The sequence below is a fragment of the Erpetoichthys calabaricus genome, chromosome 7, assembly GCF_900747795.2.
Source record: "Erpetoichthys calabaricus chromosome 7, fErpCal1.3, whole genome shotgun sequence".
NCBI classification, from domain to species: Eukaryota; Metazoa; Chordata; class Cladistia; order Polypteriformes; family Polypteridae; genus Erpetoichthys; species Erpetoichthys calabaricus.
In genome coordinates this window covers 27303396-27323973 of record NC_041400.2, presented here as the reverse complement: position 1 = coordinate 27323973, position 20578 = coordinate 27303396, and the positions used below count along the sequence as shown (strand labels likewise).

The 20578-nt window shown below is 39.4% G+C and overlaps 1 protein-coding gene across 1 annotated transcript in view; it reads right to left on the bottom strand.

Moving 5' to 3' along the window:
- Nucleotides 1-13624, bottom strand: part of hsdl2 (hydroxysteroid dehydrogenase like 2) — a 64692-nt gene extending 51068 nt beyond the window's left edge. The window contains exons 1-2 of the mRNA XM_028804894.2: nt 13475-13624; nt 242-405 (exon numbers count right to left, since the gene is read on the bottom strand). Coding sequence (XP_028660727.1) covers nt 242-405; nt 13475-13491 — 181 coding nt within the window. The 5' untranslated portion in view covers nt 13492-13624. The remainder of the gene's footprint in view (nt 1-241; nt 406-13474) is intronic.
- Between the last annotated feature and the right edge of the window lie 6954 nt (nt 13625-20578).

The following is a 20578-nucleotide window of genomic DNA, read 5'->3' as shown; positions in this document are numbered from 1 at the left end:
AACAAGATGATCACAAGACAGCTTTAAACGACTTTCCTAAAAAACATGGAACAAATCATCATGCCTCACTGACCGCAACGTGAAAGCTAGGCGGGTTTGCAATTTTGGGAGGCGATAAGAGATTGCTTTGCCTTGATGTGGCATTGGGTGATAACCATCTCACAAAACTTTATCATTACACAAATATTCATCCACAGAGATACACCAAATGGTTTTGTGTTTCAAGAAAAGTTCAACTTACTTTCCTCTGCAGCTGTGTAAATCGTCCCAGGCAATTTAGGATGAGGCTGTGAAGTCTTTGCTGCTATCACTATATTGGCACCATCCTTGGCAGCTTTCAGCGCAATGGCCTTTCCAATACCTCGGCTAGCTCCAGTGATGAAGAGGGTGCATCCTGCCAGTTTACTAAAAGTAAAAAAGAAAGGAAGGAATGAAGAAATCTGAAGCTGGCAAACAATGCTTCTGCGTTAAAAGCAATGTGCATTATGTAGTGTGGAAATATATCCAAAAAAGAAGAAACTCCACAAATATAAAGTTTTGGGGACCGTCGCTGTATATTGTCCTACGGACAAATAAATCAAAAATTGCAAAATAATGATCAAAAGTACTGTTAAGTAACATCTGACAAAGTTTATGGCACAAAATGGCGTTTAAATACAGAAATGAATTATGGGAACAGGAAATGGTTGGCAGGAAGTGACGCTGAATACAAGAGTCGGAAACAACGTCATTTTGGTGGAACCGGAAGTGAAGTCAGTTGTGATGGCTGGATGTGATGTCATATCGAGTTGCCAGAAGTGCCGTCATGGTAGCCATTTTGGAACCCAGAAGTAGAGGCAATTATTTTTCCTCGGTTTTTCTGTTGACAGAAGAGATTCAGGTAAGTACCACGTGACAATCCTTCATCTCGCGATATTTCACTCACCTTTCGGCTTTTTGACTGCCTCCTAATCGCACGTGCGTGACAGTAGTCAGATTACTTTTTAAAGTAACAAGTAACCTAAAGCAATACTTATTTCCTTAAAGTAAAAATACCGGTGTTACTAAAAAAAAAAAAAAGAGTTACTATGGAAGTTTAGTCCTGCCACTCCAAAAAAAGAAAAATCACTGCATTATTTCAAAAAAGCATTGCCTTTTTTCTCAAAAAAGCTCGCACACAAATGGCAAAGCAAAGTGCACACGTGTTTAGCAACCAAAGGAAATTTATACTTGTGGCAGCTGATTCGATGGTGCCAACGCTGATATTCTCCTAATCAGCAGGTGACGGTATTTGGTCAACGTCACATACCTAACAATTTCACAACAGAGTAAGAGAGACTCTGCTGATGGAAGATGTGTTGTGCCAGTTATTACTGGCTTTAAGAGGAAAGAAAAGGAGAAGGTGGAGTGTCAGAGCCATAGGCTCATATCTAATTCCTATTTTGTATTCCTTGTCTGTTGTACACCCCCATCATTACTGATTGTTGTTCGTCAACATGATATAAATTTGTGCAGATGTTGCTCCTTGTCCTACATTCCCTTATTTAAAATTACACATCCCTCTGTATTATTATATTGCATAAATATGGCACTGTGGCCCTGGGAACCATAACTTCATACCACTGTATGATATACCAAGGTATATGTATAGATGGTATGATAATAAAGTGCATTTGACAGCCAATAGTGCAGACTTAAATAAGGAAGTTAATGATCTGACTTCGCTCATTCACATGGGTTATTAATGCATTCATAATGTTAGGATTACTTTATTTTCACAAAATACTATTGAATATGCAAGATTCCTCAAACCTGCCATTTAAGTACAGGCTCACTATGCAGCAAAACGTGAGTGCAGAGCAAAGCTGCAGATTCATTCAGCTGACAATGAAACATAAGTAAGCTTTACTTTTCTTGGCTCTGATTTGATTACAATAAACTAAATCTGCTTTTTCCTTGAAATGTTTTGTAAGAAGGAGACCCATGACTTCTGGTAAGCATTAAAGAGAGTTTACAAGATTTGTGAAGACAAAACAATTTCTGTAAATGAGCACCAGATAAGTGAGTGCTTGCTAAGACTCAGAATCTCAAAAAATCTGCATAAGTGGCAACTACTTGAAGCACCTTTGCTGCTCTCACAGAAGTCTCCAAACTATCAACTGCCCATAATTTAGGAATGCAGAGTGAAACTCCATGTGTTTCCTAACCTTATTCTACAACATGTTATGCTTCTGCTGATAAGCAACTGTACAAAATTACAGTTGGGGATTATACAACTGAATTATGAAGCAAGTCTATTTGTAGTGTATTAAGCTTTATACAAATATATTCATATTTCATATTTAACCCCATAATTAAAATTATACAACTTGACTACAGGCCACACAGTTTAACCACTCCATTCATTTTCAACCCTGCTTAATCCAGCTGACGGTTGCCTTCCCCAGTAGCACTGAGTATCAGGCGGTAATCAAGCTTGTGCATGATGCCAGTTCACTTCAGGGTACACTCCCACACAGACCTTTAGTACAATTTCTCATACATATCCAATATACAACTATAAATTAACCTACCATGTACATGAGATAAATATTAGTAAATTAAGATTGCACTATCCTTATAAGTATAAACAGTTTGAAACATCTGTCTTCTATGTACCTTAATAAAAGGACAGGTGTCTGTGTATCTGTCCAGTTGCTATGTTTCTGTCATTCCAACAGATGGCACAAGATGAGCATTTGTAGTAATAAAATGCATTGCAGTTGTCATTCCAACAGATGGTGCATCACAAACAATAACACTGCTTTTACAAATCCCATACCAAATAGCATATAATAGAGACATGTGCATTGCACTTGTCATTCCAACAGATGGTGCATCACAAACATTTGCAGTAATGCATTTTATTACTACAAATGTTTGTAATGTGTCATGCATTGGAATGATAAATGCAATGCATTTTATTGCTAAACTAGCCATGTGCGCCCAACTACGTTGCGCGTGTTAAAGTTGTCTGTGAAGGGCTCCCTGTTTAAACGCAGCTGCCAGTCGTGAACTGGGCCCTTCATCGCACAGCATTATGATTTTTCATAAGGGAAAGAAAATTACAAAACAAAACCCTTGGACATTGATTCGATAGGAATGGCCTACTCGGAATCACTGTCCGAATAGTAATTATGTGGCGGTGGAGGAGCATTTCTGCTTCTCTCCGTTCACAGTCCATCTCGTTTTCATGACGCTGTCGTTTCCTCTCACGAACTCTTCTCAACCTTTCTCCAATCTCGCAGGATGCTTTGTGGCAATCCAAAGAGTAAGGAAGAACCAATGCTTCTTTCTTGAACTCCAAACGCCAACTGATGGAAAATCACAGAAGTGTGTCCGACTTATATACTCTGACTGCCGACTCCAAGAAGTGGGTGAACATTCGATTTGGACGAAGTGCTGCCAACAACGGTCGATAGAAACACAAAAAACCACAGTCTCTACAACGAAGCAGGTGTCGAAGCCAGATCTAAACATAAAGCACGGTGTTGAAGCCAGATCTAAACACAAAGAGTGGTGTCGACACCAGATCTAAACACAAAGAGTGCTATTGACAGTATTTGTAAACAAAAGTAACAACCAAGGTGTTGTGTATTCAGCCAGTACAAACAGCACGTAGTCTCCTTTAGTTCAATCCTCTTTAATCACCACACTCCAACCTCATCCAACGATCCTCCCCCTCACTTCCTCTCCTCCTCCATCACTACTGCCCTGTACTGAACACAGCAGGAACAACACACAAGGCAGTGAATTCGCGGACAAACAAAGATCAAGATCCAAATGAAGATTATATATAAAGATGCATTAAAACATACATTCCAATAGATGATCACTGCAAACTTTAACACTGAGGTCTACGTTAATTACTTAGATCTGAACCCATTTGACATAGGTAGCACAGCTAGTCCACTTTATAAAATAATAAGTATCTGAATGTCTGCCTGTGTGCCCATCCGTTTGCTGTGTCTCTGTCATTTCAAAAGATGGTCTATCACAATTTTAGTCAAAAAATGCATTGCACTTTTCATTCCAATAGATGGGGCATTAAAACTGATTTTACGAATCCCATACCAAATTTCATAGAACAGAGACATATGCATTACATGGTGCATTGCAAACGTTAACACTGAGGTATACATCAATTACTTAGATTTCCACCAATTTTAGACAGGTAGCAGAGCTATTAAAATATAAAATGACAAAATGTCTGGCATCCACAAGAGGACTGCAATGTCTGATAAGCAAAGTCAACAAGAAGCACAAAGAAAGGGGGACTTCAGGGCTAGCATATCCAGTGAACAAAGGTCCTAAACGCACAACGTAATTTAAACTGATGAACTTACTATTCTACCATTGTGCCTGTTTTAACAAACGGGTGTTTTGCTATGCTATTCTGTCTATATGCTAATAGCCACACTGCACAACTCTTAGCATTTTGACCAATGAAGGGGTGTGCAAATTCAGCACAACAGGTTAACAAAATTAAATAAAAAATCTCAGTAGTCATCTAAGCTACAGTCTTACTAGTACAGGAAAATTGTTATATCATGACAGATCTGTGTCAATGATGTATTCAGTGTGATGCATCACATATTCAATAGTTTAGCTTTTAAAATGACAAAAATGAAACCTACCTGAATAGAGCATGTAGAAAGAACGGCTATGCCACAAAATATATTTGCTTTTCTTCTTAATTTACTATAATTGTTTGCTTTCATACAGCATAATGAAGACAGAGATGTAAAAGAATATTTGATTGTTCAGACAAAAGCAATATATGTTGAAACATGCTCTAGATTAATGATGTGGAAAAAGGAACACACACACGCACCATAAACACAATAACAAAACAATCTTTGAAAATATTATGAAGATGTGTTGTTAACTTTAAGTACCAATATCTATTTTACTGAATGATATTTAACTTTAGAAAGCATAAACAGCGGTTATGTCTAGGGAATCCATTCCCGGGCTCCCAATTACCATGAGCCCGGGATTCCCAGACATTTTTCATTCCCGGGAAAACGGGAACGGCCAAGCTCGCATATATAGCGTGTAAAAGTGTAAAAATCGATCAAGAAATAACAGAGTTATAGTTGAAAATAATTAAGGTTGGGCCATTGCTGCAGCTTACACTTCATCAGACAACAGCTTTGAACAGCAACTTGAAATTGCAATGCGTCAGTCTGTTGCATTCGCATTGTCTGTGCCAAGAAACTTACCATCACAGAATGATGACAAGAAACTGGATGCATCAGTAAAAGCTGAAATGGTGCTGTTTCAGAGCAACGGCAAGCGTGGGCATTGTTTAGAACAAGTGTATCAGTATCTGATGATTGTGCCGCCTACTTCAGTGGAGGCAGAGCGTGCTTTCTAAGCGGCTGGCTGCACGAAGGTGCGCTCTCGCATGGACAACCGCACGCTGGACACGCTAATAAAAATAATTCATTACGTTTATATAGCGCTTTTCTCAGTACTCAAAGAGCTATCCACACAGGGAGGAACCAGGAAGCAAACCCGCAATCTTCCACAGTCTCCTTACTGCAAACCAGCAGCACTACCACTGCGCCACCTGTGAAGACGCTGTGCTTGTTACGCTCTTATTATCGCAACTAAAGATACATTTGTGTCATCATATTGCAGTAGTTTTATTAAAAATAAGTATCAGTCGTTCTAAAACCATTCACGGGTGAGATGCCAGTGCACTGTGTCATCCCCGGGCGCCCGGGATTCCCGGGAATGAAATGTGGGATTCCTGAATTCCCGGGAATGGATAAACCCGTCCGGGAATGGATTCCCTAGTTATGTCTCCTGGACATATTTGCATATTATATTTGACATAAAAATCATTAGTGGATTGAGTGTGAATATTACCTTAAATGAAAAAAGTAATCCTAAATTAATAAATTTATAGTACAAACAATTGTACAGTACCAGGTTTAGTAATGTTGTCTTCAATGTAATCTAAACAACCCGCAACTTCCTTTATATGCATTGAATTTGTATGAATTTACTTAACAGCATAGCAGTTAAGTGTCAGTGTTAAGAAAACTGAAGAATGCTAGTTTGAGTCTGTCTTTTCTCTGGCAAGTGATAGATAGATAGATAGATAGATAGATAGATAGATAGATAGATAGATAGATAGATAGATAGATAGATAGAAGTAATGAGCAAAAAGCTATTGAAAAATTAATAGTCTATTTTTCTTCTTGCTAATACTGTAACTACAGTATAACTTTTCAGTAACACTGATCTTTTAAACTTGAAGTAAACAAACTGTGGTTGTTATAAAATGGGGGCAATGTAAATTTGCTTGTGCAATGTATTTCCAGAATCACCTTAAAACTCGTTGTTGACATTTAAACATTTTCATTTTCCACCATTTTGTAATGGCTTGACTACTGAGTGTACAGAAACATATTCCCACCTCCCAAAAAAAGACATTCATTGCACTATTTCTCAGTTACTGCCAGAAATGTCATGCACACTCGTGCTTCTGTCGTCTAGTGACGGTTATTGATGGAAAGGTTAAGCATGCACGCATAAGTGACAACAAGTGAACAAAAGTTATAGAGAAACTAGTAACAGCACACTGTACAATAACGTGCAGTGAATACACTTGACTTGAGCATTCCTAGTTTTCCTACTCTTTCTCTGTACATTTGGCATTTGTTTGCTCAGAGGTTGATGCACTTGCTGCTTCCTGAGCAGCTCTTCTTCTCTCCACCCTAGCGGCCCGCTTCTTCTCGTCTTCCATTGGCATCTTTTCATGTTAAAACTGATTAAGTCAGTGTTTGTGTTGCAATTACTTAGTACGTTTTCTATCATTTTTCACTTAAGCTGGCACTTAAATCTTGAATCTGCCTCAAGAATGATTTAAGATATGAAGAGGTAGGGGAAGTGATGGTGAAGGTGGTAGGGCTGAGAACGGCGCCCGTACGCATTTGCCACATGGCCGCCCTGCTGTCTGCTGAGAGTTGAGTCTACAATAAAATAAAAATGAAAAGAGGAATAACCTTGGAGGTCAATCATCACTCCGAAAGCAGATAGTAGACGTCACGTAGTATATATGTACCAAATTTTAGGTCAATAGTTCAAATGGTTTGCAACCTACAGGTGATTTAAAATCCTGGACAGACAAACGGACAGCCACGGTAGCGTATTATATAAGAAGACATTCAGTCTTTATCAGGTTAAGGTTTAGTAAAGATGTTCTAACATAGGCAGACTGGTAGCGCAGAGCTACTTCACAGCACCATAGTCTACATGGAGTTTGCGTGTTCCCCACTTGCGTTTGTGGACTGATTGACATTAGTGAATGTGCTTACCTGATGATTATCTGTTTTAACACAGATGACTGGAAATGTTTCAGAAATACTTCTCAATTAACCAAAAATGTTTAGTTCTTCATGTGACGTGAACAACATCCATCTCCTTTTTCCATCCCCTAACTTGGCCTTTTGATGCAACTACTGGTTGCATCCTGGGAGCCTCTTGAACCTGCTACCGCCAATAAATACCCGAGGGATGAGCCAGCAAATGAGGACACAACACATAAACATAGAAAGGGGTAGGTGCAAAAGTGCCTTGGTGCTTTTACTAAAACAGTCAAATCAAACAAGTCTTCAAAACAAAATACAGTGCTCGAAAATGTTCAATAAATTAAAAATCCTTTAAAACGGTGACTGTCTGTGTGTTGAAAATGCAGATTAATGGGCCATTAAAACCAACAGCCATCGGGTCCTTCATCTTCTATTAGACAAGCCCAGCACATCTCCAATTCCATCTCCCCGGCTCACCCATTGCTCGCTCAGCCGGTGGAGACACAAGCAACCGCGGTCCATCCTAACTGACTCCCATCTTAGTTACCTCCAAGTGGCACTGCCCAGACCACTCGGGGTTGGTTATCCTCCTGTCTTCCTTCTCGCACCTATGGCGTATATTGGATCCCTGGGGTAGGCCTCCCTCTCTATTGCATCCACTCCTCCCCAATTAATCAGTGGGGATGATCTGATCCTAGAGCGCCAATCCTTCGCTGCCTCGCACCCACACTGCCTGCCCCTCTCCACCATGCTGTTCTCACTGCTCTCTCTCTCTCTCTGTCTCAGTCTTTTTCCCCCCCTTCAGTCCCATGCAGGCTCCACTTATACGAATGTTCTTCATTGGTACACAGGTGCAAATGCACCGCACCCTCTGAGGAATCAATGAGGCACATGCCTGACGTGCTCCCTCGCACATGTCTTCGCAATCGAGCAGGCACCTCCAGCCATCCTCTGAGTAAAGCATGCTCGCTTTGTTGGGTGCAATTTTAAAATCAGGACAGTGCCATGGACCACTTATCACAGGCCCCGGAAGATTCAAGAAATGAACACCAGCCGCTAAGCCACCAAGTCACACTGATACTTTTTATTTATAGGTTTCCGTTGCTGGATTGCATGCAGCACCCTCTTTTTCTGCCAGCTGAGTGATTGTGCTTTGCAAAGGACTGGCATATGGTCCACCACAGGTGCTTCTTTCCTTAAACCCAGGGCTCGTAAGATAATCACTGGCTCCCTGTGGCCCTAATCTAGATGGATTCAATTCACCCCACAGGACATGCAGATTTAAAGGTATATGTATAATGTTCTTGTCACTTGATAGCACACTATGCACCGCCTTAATCTGCCCCTCACTATACATCACAAGGCAACCAGAGCACATGCAAGTACAATGATACTGCAAAATCACACAGTCATTTATTTATTTACTTTTATTTCAGTGGCCGAAATAAGCTTCCGTACTAAATGTTTATGTTACAATCTATGAACATTCAGGCTTGTTCAAGTTTGGGTGGCTCAGATTTCCTGATTAAAGAGTTGCTCTTGAAATTGTCGAACTTGTTTCAAGTCTTGTGATTACAGCATCAACACTGTGCTCAGTAACACCTAAAATACATTATTAAAACTGTCATGTCAAAATCGCAAAACTAAATCAGACAGAGAGACAAAACTTTGCAGCAGTATTTATCTTTATCAGTGCTTGTTTGAAACCATCCCTCTTAATCAGATGTGCCAAACACTTTGCATTACTTTACCGCAGCTAACTATAACTGTGGCAAAGACAGAAAAGAGAAAGATATGAAATAGTAACAGCCCACACTTCATCATCTACATACAAAACATAGATGGATAACATACACACCACAGAAATTTACTGCAGTTAAAAAATTAACTACATTTACATAAAACAGAACAAATATACACTAAAGTGCATTGAGCATGGGAAAGGCACTATATACATTAAATGTATTATTATTATTATAATTATAAAATTGCCAGTAAACAGCTGACAATACAAACCAGCAAAATGCAAAAATCAGGCTCGGCAAACTGGTCAGCGCTTCTTCCTCACAACTTCAAAAGACTTGGCTCAAATTGCAGTTTTGCCACTGCCAGTGTGGAGTGTGCATGTGGACGACATTTTAGCTTGGTTGCTTTTCACACATCTCAAGGGGGCTCTAGAATAGCACAGTGAGAGAATGTGGGTGTGTGTATGTGTGTCCTACAAAGGACTGGCACCTTGTTGGGTGTCAGTTGCTGTAATGTGTCAAAGGGCAGCGATACAGTTTGTTGCAAAACTGAGCTCTGTTTAATTAGATTAGAAAATAGACGAATGGATAACCTGGAAATGCCATAATGATAATAATAACGCTGAGCAGGTACTAAAACATTAAAAAGACATTTTACATCAAGTACAGAATGCCTATAGTTTTAGCTTAAATCATACATTTCAAGTTGCAGTTCTACTACACTGAATGTATCTAATTGTGCCCTTCAATAGACTGGCACCCTCTACAGGGCTGGTTTCTACCTACTGCCCAATGCTTCTGGAATATCTACAGGGTCCCAAGGACCCTTAATTGGATAAATGGGTTACAATATATAGGGATGTATGAGCTACTACAATGAAAAGACACATATGTGTAGCTGGGAAAAGTGTGTAGGTTCTAAAAGATCATAAAAGTGTAATTGGTGAATACCCAGTAACCAGTAAATGGGATCTCAGCACTACAATATGCCTCTTCTGTAAAAGGATAGGGGCAACGTGGAATGTTTTTGAGCAGGCATCTTGCACATTAATACTTCTTGCTTTACTTTAAAACTATCTGTGCTACCTGTCTAAGATGGGTTGAATCCTAAGTAATCAGCAGTGTTAATGTTTGCAGTGCACCATCTATTGGAATGTCTTTTGTAAAGCATGTCGTGATACAATACATTGCATTTATCATGCCAACTGATGCATCACAAACATTAACATTGCTTTTACAAATCCCATACCAAATGGCATTTTGTACTAATGTGTTTTATTACTACAGATGTTTGTGATGCGCCATCTGTTGGAATAACAGAGACTGACACACACATACACAGACCCACCGACACTAATCCTTTTATTAAGGTGCTTATCAAAAACAACACAGCTTGTTTACTGCTCACAGGCCTCTGGGACAGGCTGCACTGTACTGCAAATTTCTCAATGAATATCTGAAGAAGAACTGAACAAGCTTGATGGGTAACAACAATGACTGTATGTTTTGTTTTCAACCAAATGGACAATCAGAAGAATAACAAGGTGTGTAAGTGAATATCTTGCTGAGTGAAACCTTGTTTAGTGTGATTTCTGGTTTTGCTTGAGTAGTTATGTAAGTTTCTCCTTGTTTAAATCATTGCTCTTTTTTAGGTGTTTGAGAAACAACTTTTTAAACTAATAGATTTTTGCAACGTTCTAAACTTCTGAATGAAGGAACTGTGTATGAATGATAATATGCAAGCACGTATTAACCCATTATGTCCCAAATACTCTATTTAGAAAATATTTTAATGAAACATTAACAGGGGCATGAAAATATGTTGGCATACTGCAACATTAAAATAGCCTTTATTATCAACAGTAACAAAATATGAACCACTGAGACATAATGGATTAGTAGTCTTTTTTTTTTTTTTTTTTTAAATAACCACATAACACATGATTACATTTGAAAGAATCAGCACTCAAATCTAGTAGCATGGTATCATACCCTGTCACACACTACACCTCCCAACATCATATATTTAATATTTAAACTGATGAGAGAACTGGAGATTTTTGGTCCAGTTTCCAAAAGGAAACCTACTATACACCTCCTTCAGACCAGAGCTTCTCAAGTTCAGTCCTGAAGGTGCCCCCACTGATGGATGCAAGTTTTCATCTTCACCAATGTCTTCTTTAAATTGGACTCCTACATTATTTAAACAAGCCACTACAATCCGGGTTGTGCTTTTTAGTGTCAATCCAAATTGCACAAACTGTTTCTTGTAATATTTGAATGAATGAATGAATGAAGCAGGAACTTAGATGCAAAAGATTTTTTTTGATTTTTAGTATGTTGTTCTTTTTACTTTTCTTGTCATTTATGCATCTCCTATGTTTATCATGAATTTTCAGAATTCAGATACAACTGGAAAGCAAGCGCCACAGAAACTGACAGAGTTAAGCATCTAAAAGGCATGGCAAATAAATACAAATATTTCTTATAAATGTAAATCTAACACTACTCCACCTTTCTAAATGAAAATTAATGAGGTTACATTTTTTCTTGTCCATCAATACAAAGAATGTGGGGTAAGTAACATAAAAAATATCTTTGTTGGTGTGGAGTATTCTTTTAAACTGCGTTAGGCAATCTTAACCTTGAAGTGCTGCAATGGCTGCAGATTTTTGTTTCAATCCATTTCATTGACTTTATAAATCACATTCCAACTAGTGAGACACAGGTCAATAAAACAAACATTGAACATTACATACCAAAATATATGTTTCATATTAGATTGGCTTCAAATTAAGGAATTGGTTAGGCCAGTGAGACCAATCCATGCTGTTTACTGAAGTTTTCACTTAATTAAATGGCTGACTACAACTCTGCCTGCAGTTTCTGAAATGGACAGAAACCTGGATGTGAGTTCTCAATGTCACAACCATATTGTAGAGTGTGTGTATTTCATCTGAGGTATAAACTAAACAGTTAAAAAGAACTGTGAGGCAGGAGGAAGTGTAATTTTTGTTTTTGTGCAGTGGCTCCATATAGAAAAGAAAATGAGCACATGGCCTACATTTGTGAAAATACTGCATGTGTAGTGCAGCTCAACTGCATCCTGTACAACATCCATCCATGTGTCTGTCCACTTTATGAAGTCATCATTTTCTATATGAAGAACCAATGCTGGAAGCAAAGCAAGTGAAAGACAGGCATAAAGTTGTCAATTAACCTAGTAGTCACATAAAGGATAGGGAAAAAAACATAAAGAGGACACAGCAATCAGACATCCAATAAAAATATCAAAGCCATGTTGAAACATTACATGCAGCACCGCTACATCACCTATATTGTATTCATAATTTTTTAGCAGTCATCTACTTTTTAAGCACAGTGCACTGATTAACGTTAAAGGTTCACATAAATTCACAAGTTTATACTTTTACAATCTGCCTCCTAAAATAAAGGTGACTTTATTGTAATCAGAACTTGGGTAACAGGGCAGCACAGCTTGGGGCACTGGGTTCAAATCTTGATCTGCCCATTGTCTGTGTGGAGTCTGCACATTTCCCCAGTGACTGAGTTGCCTTTTTCACGGGGTACTCCGGTTCTTCACTCTTATCCCAAAGACACACACAGTGTGTGTGGGTGGGTGAGTGAGTGAGTGTGTCCTCTGATCAACTGCTGCCCTGCTCACTGCAGATGGGCCCTGAACTGGATTAAAAAGGACCTCAAATGGATGGGCGGAAAGGTTATAGTAACAATGTACAACTTATGTCTGGTTGTCCACCTAATGCTAGTTTTTATATATATAAAAAAGAAAAAAAACAAGAAGACCACACATTTAGCCTTTTGGGGAAACTTTTCTTACTGTCTACGTAGGTCGATCGTACAGTCCACAGGTTAATGGCCCCTGGCCACTGCAATAACACTTTCCTGCTCAAATTTAATGTTTTAGAACCAGTTCTACGGCTGATAACTCAATTACATAATAAAATACCGAAAGGTTAAGTGTGTAACAAGATAAAACACTAATTGCCACTCATTACTGGGAGACTGTGAAAGGAAAAAATGCGACAGCAATCATTTTGTTACAGTTTGAAGACACAACACGGCACTAAACTTCAGCGCATGCGTGCTATTGAGTTGATTAACTCGACTCTTGCTCATAAATCGTAAGATGCGCTTAGTCCCGACTGACTCTGGAGTAAAGGCAACCTGTTCTTAGTATCTCATCCACATGTCACCTCTGAGCTACTAGCAACTTATAAGCATGGAAGCGTGACCACCTTAAACTTTTTACTGGTGCAACATTCAGATCAAATAAGGACTCGTAAGCAACATTTAACACCGTCCACGTACAGTGTCAAATACTGTCTCCTGCTAGACCAGACTCACCCTGTATTTTGCAACATCTTCTACAAAAGAAATCTCAATGACGCAGGAATTTCTTGACAAGCAATTCTGCAAGGACAGACGGCGAGACCTACTGACTGACACACACACAATTGGTTCCCTGTCTTCCAGCCCCGCCCCGACCGCCAGCAACGCGCCCTTTGCTCTATATTCTGTCCGAGATCCGTCAGGAAGCACCTCCCAATAGGACGGGTAAATCAGAAAACTTTAACTATAACACAATATACATGAAAACATTAATCTACGTATTTGAAGGAAAAAATGATTTCTACTAGAAATGAATAAATTTTATTCTATCTTATGTAGCGTTCGTTCACAGATGGGAACATACGATATGATCGATTCGGCAAGTTTAGTGTCAATCAAGCGGTTTCCATTGCGACAGTCTCCGCGGAAGAGGCGGGATTTAAACGAGGACAACAGGGTTAAAGGTCATGTAATTGGTCTTAGCAGGATCTGCAAGCATGGAGCGGCGCCGGTTTTCAAATAAATAACTGCAGGCATACTGTGGCTGCAGATGTTTGTAGTAATCATTTTCACACTCAGTGAGTCCTGTTACTGATTTAATTAGCTGTTCTGTTCATCTCTTAATCTGCTTTCAGAAAGGCGGTAGTGCTTTACATACATATTTTTGCCATTGCTTGAAAGTCTTAACCCCGACTTGTCATTTTCCGAATATTTAAGTTATTCTGCGGTGCTTCCCCCCCATAATTGTTTCACAGCAAACAACACTGAATGCCGAAAAGCTGAAGCCACAGGAATGTTAGTAATTAACGGCTTCAGTAGCCAGTCAGAACACTTGAACAGCAGAATTAGAATCAAAATTGATGATGTTGAAAATCTTACAAATACAGTTGTGGACAACATTATTGTCACCCTTGGATTTTAGGTATAATATATAAATAGAACTTTATTTGTCCCCAGGGGGAAATACAGTATGTTTTTTTTAACAGAAGCTCAATAAGTAAATATGACAAACAGCAGACACATCTGAATGACTAAAAAGAACAGAAACTTGGGACTTGGCAGTCCCAGTTACAGTGAGGCGTTATGTGAAGTTGTTATCATTGGTATAAAAGGGCTCCAGTAGCATTTCTGCTTCTGCTAAATAATTGGTTGGCTGAAAGTCTTCAGTATTAATGTGTCAGAGAGGGGATGTGCAGTTTCATTCATAATTGCACTCAGTTTTGTTAAAGAAATATCATAAAGAGTTAATAAATGGCAGAAACCTGTTCCGCAATATCAGGAAACTAGATAAAGGTCAAGTGAGCAACAGAGACAAAAATGTAACACACAAAATGTACCGAAGGATGGCTAAGAGAGCTAATGTCATGTATTCAACAAAATTGGACAGTCGTTATAGACACAGAAATTTCAAGGGTGGTGGCTCAACCCAAACAGTATAAGAATCTTTTTCTACATCTTCTTCCATATCTTTCTGTCCTCTGCATCTTGTTCTGTGACACCCATCACCTGCATGTCCTCTCTCACCACATCCATAAACCTTCTCTTAGGTCTTCCTCTTTTTCTCTTGCCTGGCAGCTCTATCCTTAGCATCCTTCTCCCAATATACCCAGCATCTCTCCTCTGCACATGTCCAAACCAACGCAATCTCGCCTCTCTGACTTTGTCTCCGAACCGTCCAACTTGAGCTGACCCTCTAATGTACTCATTTCTAATCTTATCCATCCTCGAATAAGAAAAATAATAAAATGGACTTTTACTTTATATAGATCATTTGGGTGTAGACCAACAAACCAACCAGAGTAAATGAATACATTGACTGACACTGTTTAGTAAATTCAGTTGCTTATAAACTAGAGCTACACCTTTAATATTTGACCTTTCTGATCATGCTGTAGAGGAATGCTCCCAGTTCTCCTGGTTCAAACATTTGCTGAAGAGTAGTAAATAATGCAGATGGAGAATGTTTTCTCCTGCCTGATTACTGACTCAGACGTTTTATCAAACCTGTCCCAGTTGAGGATAAGTTTATTTCTTTAATGAAGATGTTGATTTCAACCACAACAGACAAAAACAAATGCTTTACAACACAAACCCTCCATACAACAGATACATTGCCAAAAAAAGCTAGAAATTAACAAATTAGGGTGTGTGATTCAAATGCCATTATTAGCCTCTTTCAACAAAACATATCACAGTCTGCTTTTACTGTCTTTTATTTTCAGTAATAGGTCAATGGAAGCAAGAAGGGATCCCTTGCAAGTCGACTCCATTAATATAAACATTAAGTCCTATGGGAAAAGCAGTTGGGTGCTCCAGAGAAAATACAAACAAAAGGGTTCATCTTCTGAGATGCATCCTGCTTGTAAAGCTGGCTCCAGTTTCAGATTTCCCACGCTAGTGTGCTGTTGCTCCTTGCTTCATCTCCAGATGTGTCTCCCTCCCTCTCACTCCTCATACCTCTTTGAGTTAAATCCCCTTTAGGAAAACTATTCAGTCTGCCATGTGTCTCCTCTTTAAAGGTGCAGATCCCCAATAAGAGGCAAATCCACATAAGCCATTTTCCCAGGTGTACACTTAAAGAGAGGGCAAACTCACAGGCCAATAGTACATGTGGCACACGCTACAGACCAGGTCCGGGAATTTTGGGGCCCTTCCCTCATGTATGTGAGTATATATTATTATATATATATCCAAATCATATTATGAGATATCATCTACTGTTAAATTCAGCTCCATACTTGTAAAATGTTTATTTTTATACTGAATTGAGGATTTGTTCTGTTCTGTGTATTGTATTGTATTGTATTGTATTGACCCCCTTCTTTTTGACACCCACTGCATGCCCAACCTACCTGGAAAAGGGTCTCTCTTTGAACTGCCTTTCCCAAGGTTTCCTCCATTTTTTCCTACAAGGTTTTTTTTTGGGGGAGTTGTTCCTTGTCTTCTTGGAGAGTCAAGGCTGGGGGGCTGTTAAGAGACAGGGCCTGTTAAAGCCCATTGTGGCACTTCTTGTGTGATTTTGGGCTATGCAGAAATAAATTGTATTGTATTGTATATTGTGATGTGTGGGTCACAGACTTGCACAAGAGAGAAGGAGGTGAGTCCAGGTTTCTAAAAAAATCAGCTTTATTGTTGCAAAGACAGGAACAATCTTAAGCATTTAATCAAATGGGAGCTGTCACATCAACACACAAATACACAGCAGGCAGGCAGTTGACACTGACAGTCCTGCATTAGCTCTCTTCTTCAGAGTGAAAGAACAGATAGCCTCCGTCATAAAGCGGTTCCATTTTGGAGGAGAGACTACACAAAGTGAGCACATGGCGAAGTTGCAGTTGAACCGGCAGTGGACAACCAATTCCAGCCTGTTTTAACAGAGTTTCAGTGCACAGCACAGTTGGGGGGGTTGCCAAGAGGTTCTGAGGTCTCACAATATATATATGCTAGCTGTGTGTGGTCTTCAGGACAAAAAACAACCCTAAGACTCTAGTAATTTTACTATATTTGTGAATTTGAAGAGGTGTCAGCCAACTCTTAAGAATAACCCAATGCAGAGGAAGTGGACCCACCTGTGCTTGCTGCCCCAGTTGCTTTCGTAAGAAGATACTGGTGATACCATATCTTAGCCATATCACTGGCATATGAGTCCTGTTAATCTTTGTCTTGAGAAAATACCTCCAGATAGACAATGTTTTTAGTGAAGACTTCAAGTGTTGCCCTCAGTTGCTGAGTTGTTTCACTTGCACGTTGCTGAGCATTTGGTTCATTTCAGCATTGTGTCTCTTCATCTGTGTCATTAGCACAAAGTCATTGTGTGACGGCATTTGTTGGACACAGGTCTCGTAGTCAGAAGTGAGGTGCATGTGCGCACCATGTAATGGCTGTGGTTGAGCGTGAACAGAGTGGACTTTTGTTTATATATGTCTGTAGTACTAGGGTGTTGTACCATGTTAGCCATTATGAATGTAGTGAGAAGTCAAGCAAAATTACATCTTTTATTGGCTAACTAAAAAGATTACAATATGCAAGCTTTCGAGGCAACTCAGGCCCCTTCTTCAGGCAAGCGTAATCTTAGGGGCCTGAGTTGCCTCAAAAGCTTGCATATTGTAATCTTTTTAGTAAGCCAATAAAAGGTGTCATTTTGCTTGACTTCTTACTACGTTTATATATGTGTAATTTAAATATACTGTATATATATATATATAATATACACACTGTATATATATATATATATATATATATATATATATATATATATATATATATATATATTATAAAAGAAAATCTTGAGACGAGACTATTGCCAAGAGATTTTTTCAAGTCCTGCCCTCCTCTCATCCATTTCCAAACACACCCGCGGTCCTCTCAGCTCTCATTCGTGTGAATGCTTTTGTCAGTCACAATTCCTGTGCTCTCAGCTCTTATAAATTTTTATTATTATTTTTGAAATAAAATAGAGGCCCTTCTGTCTGATGTCTCATTTTATGTATCAATATAGAGTGGAGCAAAGAAGAAAAAGGGCAGATTGTGACTGAACTCACAGTACCTATGAAGTCTTCATATACGCACCAGCTCGTTGAAGCAACATGCTATTGGCTCTTAGAAAAAAGGACAAACTCGCAATACTTTAGAAAGTGGAATGGTGCTGGAAAGCCGTCATGGAGCCACATAATTTGACACCCCCAGAGATTTGTAATTGTGTAAATTGACATACTCGGACGACTTGATCAGCAACTGCAGTCATTAGGTTTGACAACCCTTTCAACTAGAAGTCGTGTAATGTGTCGTTTTTGATAATTTTCTTTGCGTTGGTCCGACATTGCTTGGTGCAGAAGTCCTTGAAGTTAGGGAGTACATACCCTGTGATGCATTCAACTGACTGCACCATTCTCTGCAGAACCTTGTGATCCTACAGTGTAGTCCGCTTTCGTTCCACACCAGGTCCTGTCAGGATACTTTCAAAAGTGGATATGTAGACACTGTTAAGTATGTGGGGTGCAGCCTAAAAACCCTGTGACATCTGCGGTGATAAAGATATTGTTGTGCCTTCTTAACCAAGGTGTTAATGCTCTTAGACCAGGTCAGGTCCCCTATGATATGGACGCTGTAGTATCTGAAACTGTCCACCATTGCCATAATCCCTGCAACTCTGAACTGGATAAGCATGTTAGAAAGTGAATGGATGGATAGACCATACTAAAGATGATCAGACATTAGACATAATGGCAAATCCTTGTTATCTAAAATCAGTGAAAATTCTGTGCGTCCATCTGGTTGCTATGTCTCTGTCATTCCAACAAATGGCACTTCACAAGCATTTTTAGTCATAAAATGCATTGCATTTGTCATTCCTGCAGATGGCTCATCATAAACATTAACACGTCTTTTATGAATCCTATACCAAATGGCTTATAACAGAGACATGTGCATTGCACGGTACGCTACAAACTTTACGTTGATGACTTAGATTTAAATCCTTCTTAGACATGCACAGCTAGTAATTTAGATATAGTAAGCACACAAGAATTGAAGTAGCCTTTGGAAAGGAATGGCCTGTGGCAAAATTTCAGAATGAGGTGTAACTTTAAAAACCTGTAATGGAAAACAGAACCAAAAGGTCATTCTTTCCTTGTTAAGTCTTCAACTTAAATAACAGGTTGGTCCACAATCTGAAATCTCACGGGGTTAACAGGTGCGTGGCCACTGGCCACTGAAAGTCTGATTTCTATCATCAAGTTGATGTTTATCACAATCATAGCTCAAAAGCTGGTCTTAACAGCCTCTCGTTATGAAGAAATGACAGCTTTATTATATGGTGAAATACACAAGTTCAAAAGATGCTTTTATTTGTGTCTCTTTGTGCCTATTAAAATTATACAACTGTCAAAGCAGAAGGGAGAGCGCGAGCGCAACAGACTGATGAACATATGAGTGGAGCATGAACAGTCATGGCCTCGGCATCACTTTTATGACTGTTGCAAGTGAACGTTACAGTTTACTGTCTTCTTAATAACATATTCCTTGATGGAGATGACATTTGGCTGCATTAAATAATAGTTACTCAAATATTACTGATACAGAACTACTTTTCACTATTTTTCTACGGGTGAGCAGAGGTGATCCAAGCTTGTAGTTGTTCCAAAGTTGTCCTCCTGCACTTTAGATTTCCTCAGCCTTGCACACAAGTCCTGTTGAATGACTTTTCACATGAAGAAGTCAGTCATACATACCACTGATAACCAGAGGTGTAGCTAGGGTTTTCAGCGCCTGGGGACAACTGAAGATTTTGCGCCCCCTCCTGTTTGCCAAAATGCAATGGGGAAGGGAAATTTGGCACCCCCTGGATGCTACGCCCGGGGACAGATGTCCCCCCTTGCCCCCCCCCCCCCCAGCTACGCCACTGCTGATAACCCATGAAAAGATCTTTCCAAAAGCCTGAAATTTTCCATATTACCTTTTAAAACTGTGTAACTCACAAAATGACCAGGGAAGGATTTGCAGCAGTTCCAAGTGTAAAGAATGGGGCTCACAAATATAAAACAGAGCAAAGTAACAGTTTATCACTTTAGAATTGTGTTACACATAAGGGTGATCACCAATGCCTGGCTTTAAATAGTGAGGTGGACTCAAACAGGCGGCGCACATCAAACCAAGCTTTGGGCAGTGGGATTTAGACTGTTTATCTGATCACATTTGTATTGAAATTGACAACAGGTGAAATGACTAAAACAAAAGAAAAAAAACTTAAAACAGCACAAACCCTGGATTTGGGGTATCTATGGGAGGAGCAGAAGGTACACATCCAGAACAAAAAGAAGAGTAAGGAATCCCCATGTCTCCAATAACTGTTCATCCAGCCTCCAATCACCTGAGCTTCAGACTTCTACTTATCAATACTGGAAATGGAGGACCAATTGGTCTGCAGCACAGAGGGTTTGAGAGGAAGATTTGCAAACATTAGGAGAGAGTGGGAGACCAGTTCCAGCTTGGCTGCAGAAAGAAAAGCATTTGCTATATAGAAGAGAGGGAAAGCAGATAAATCTGGGAGGGAAAAGATACAGTAATTGGTGAAAAAGGAATGAATATACCGAGGACTGAGGAAAATAAAATCAGAGATAA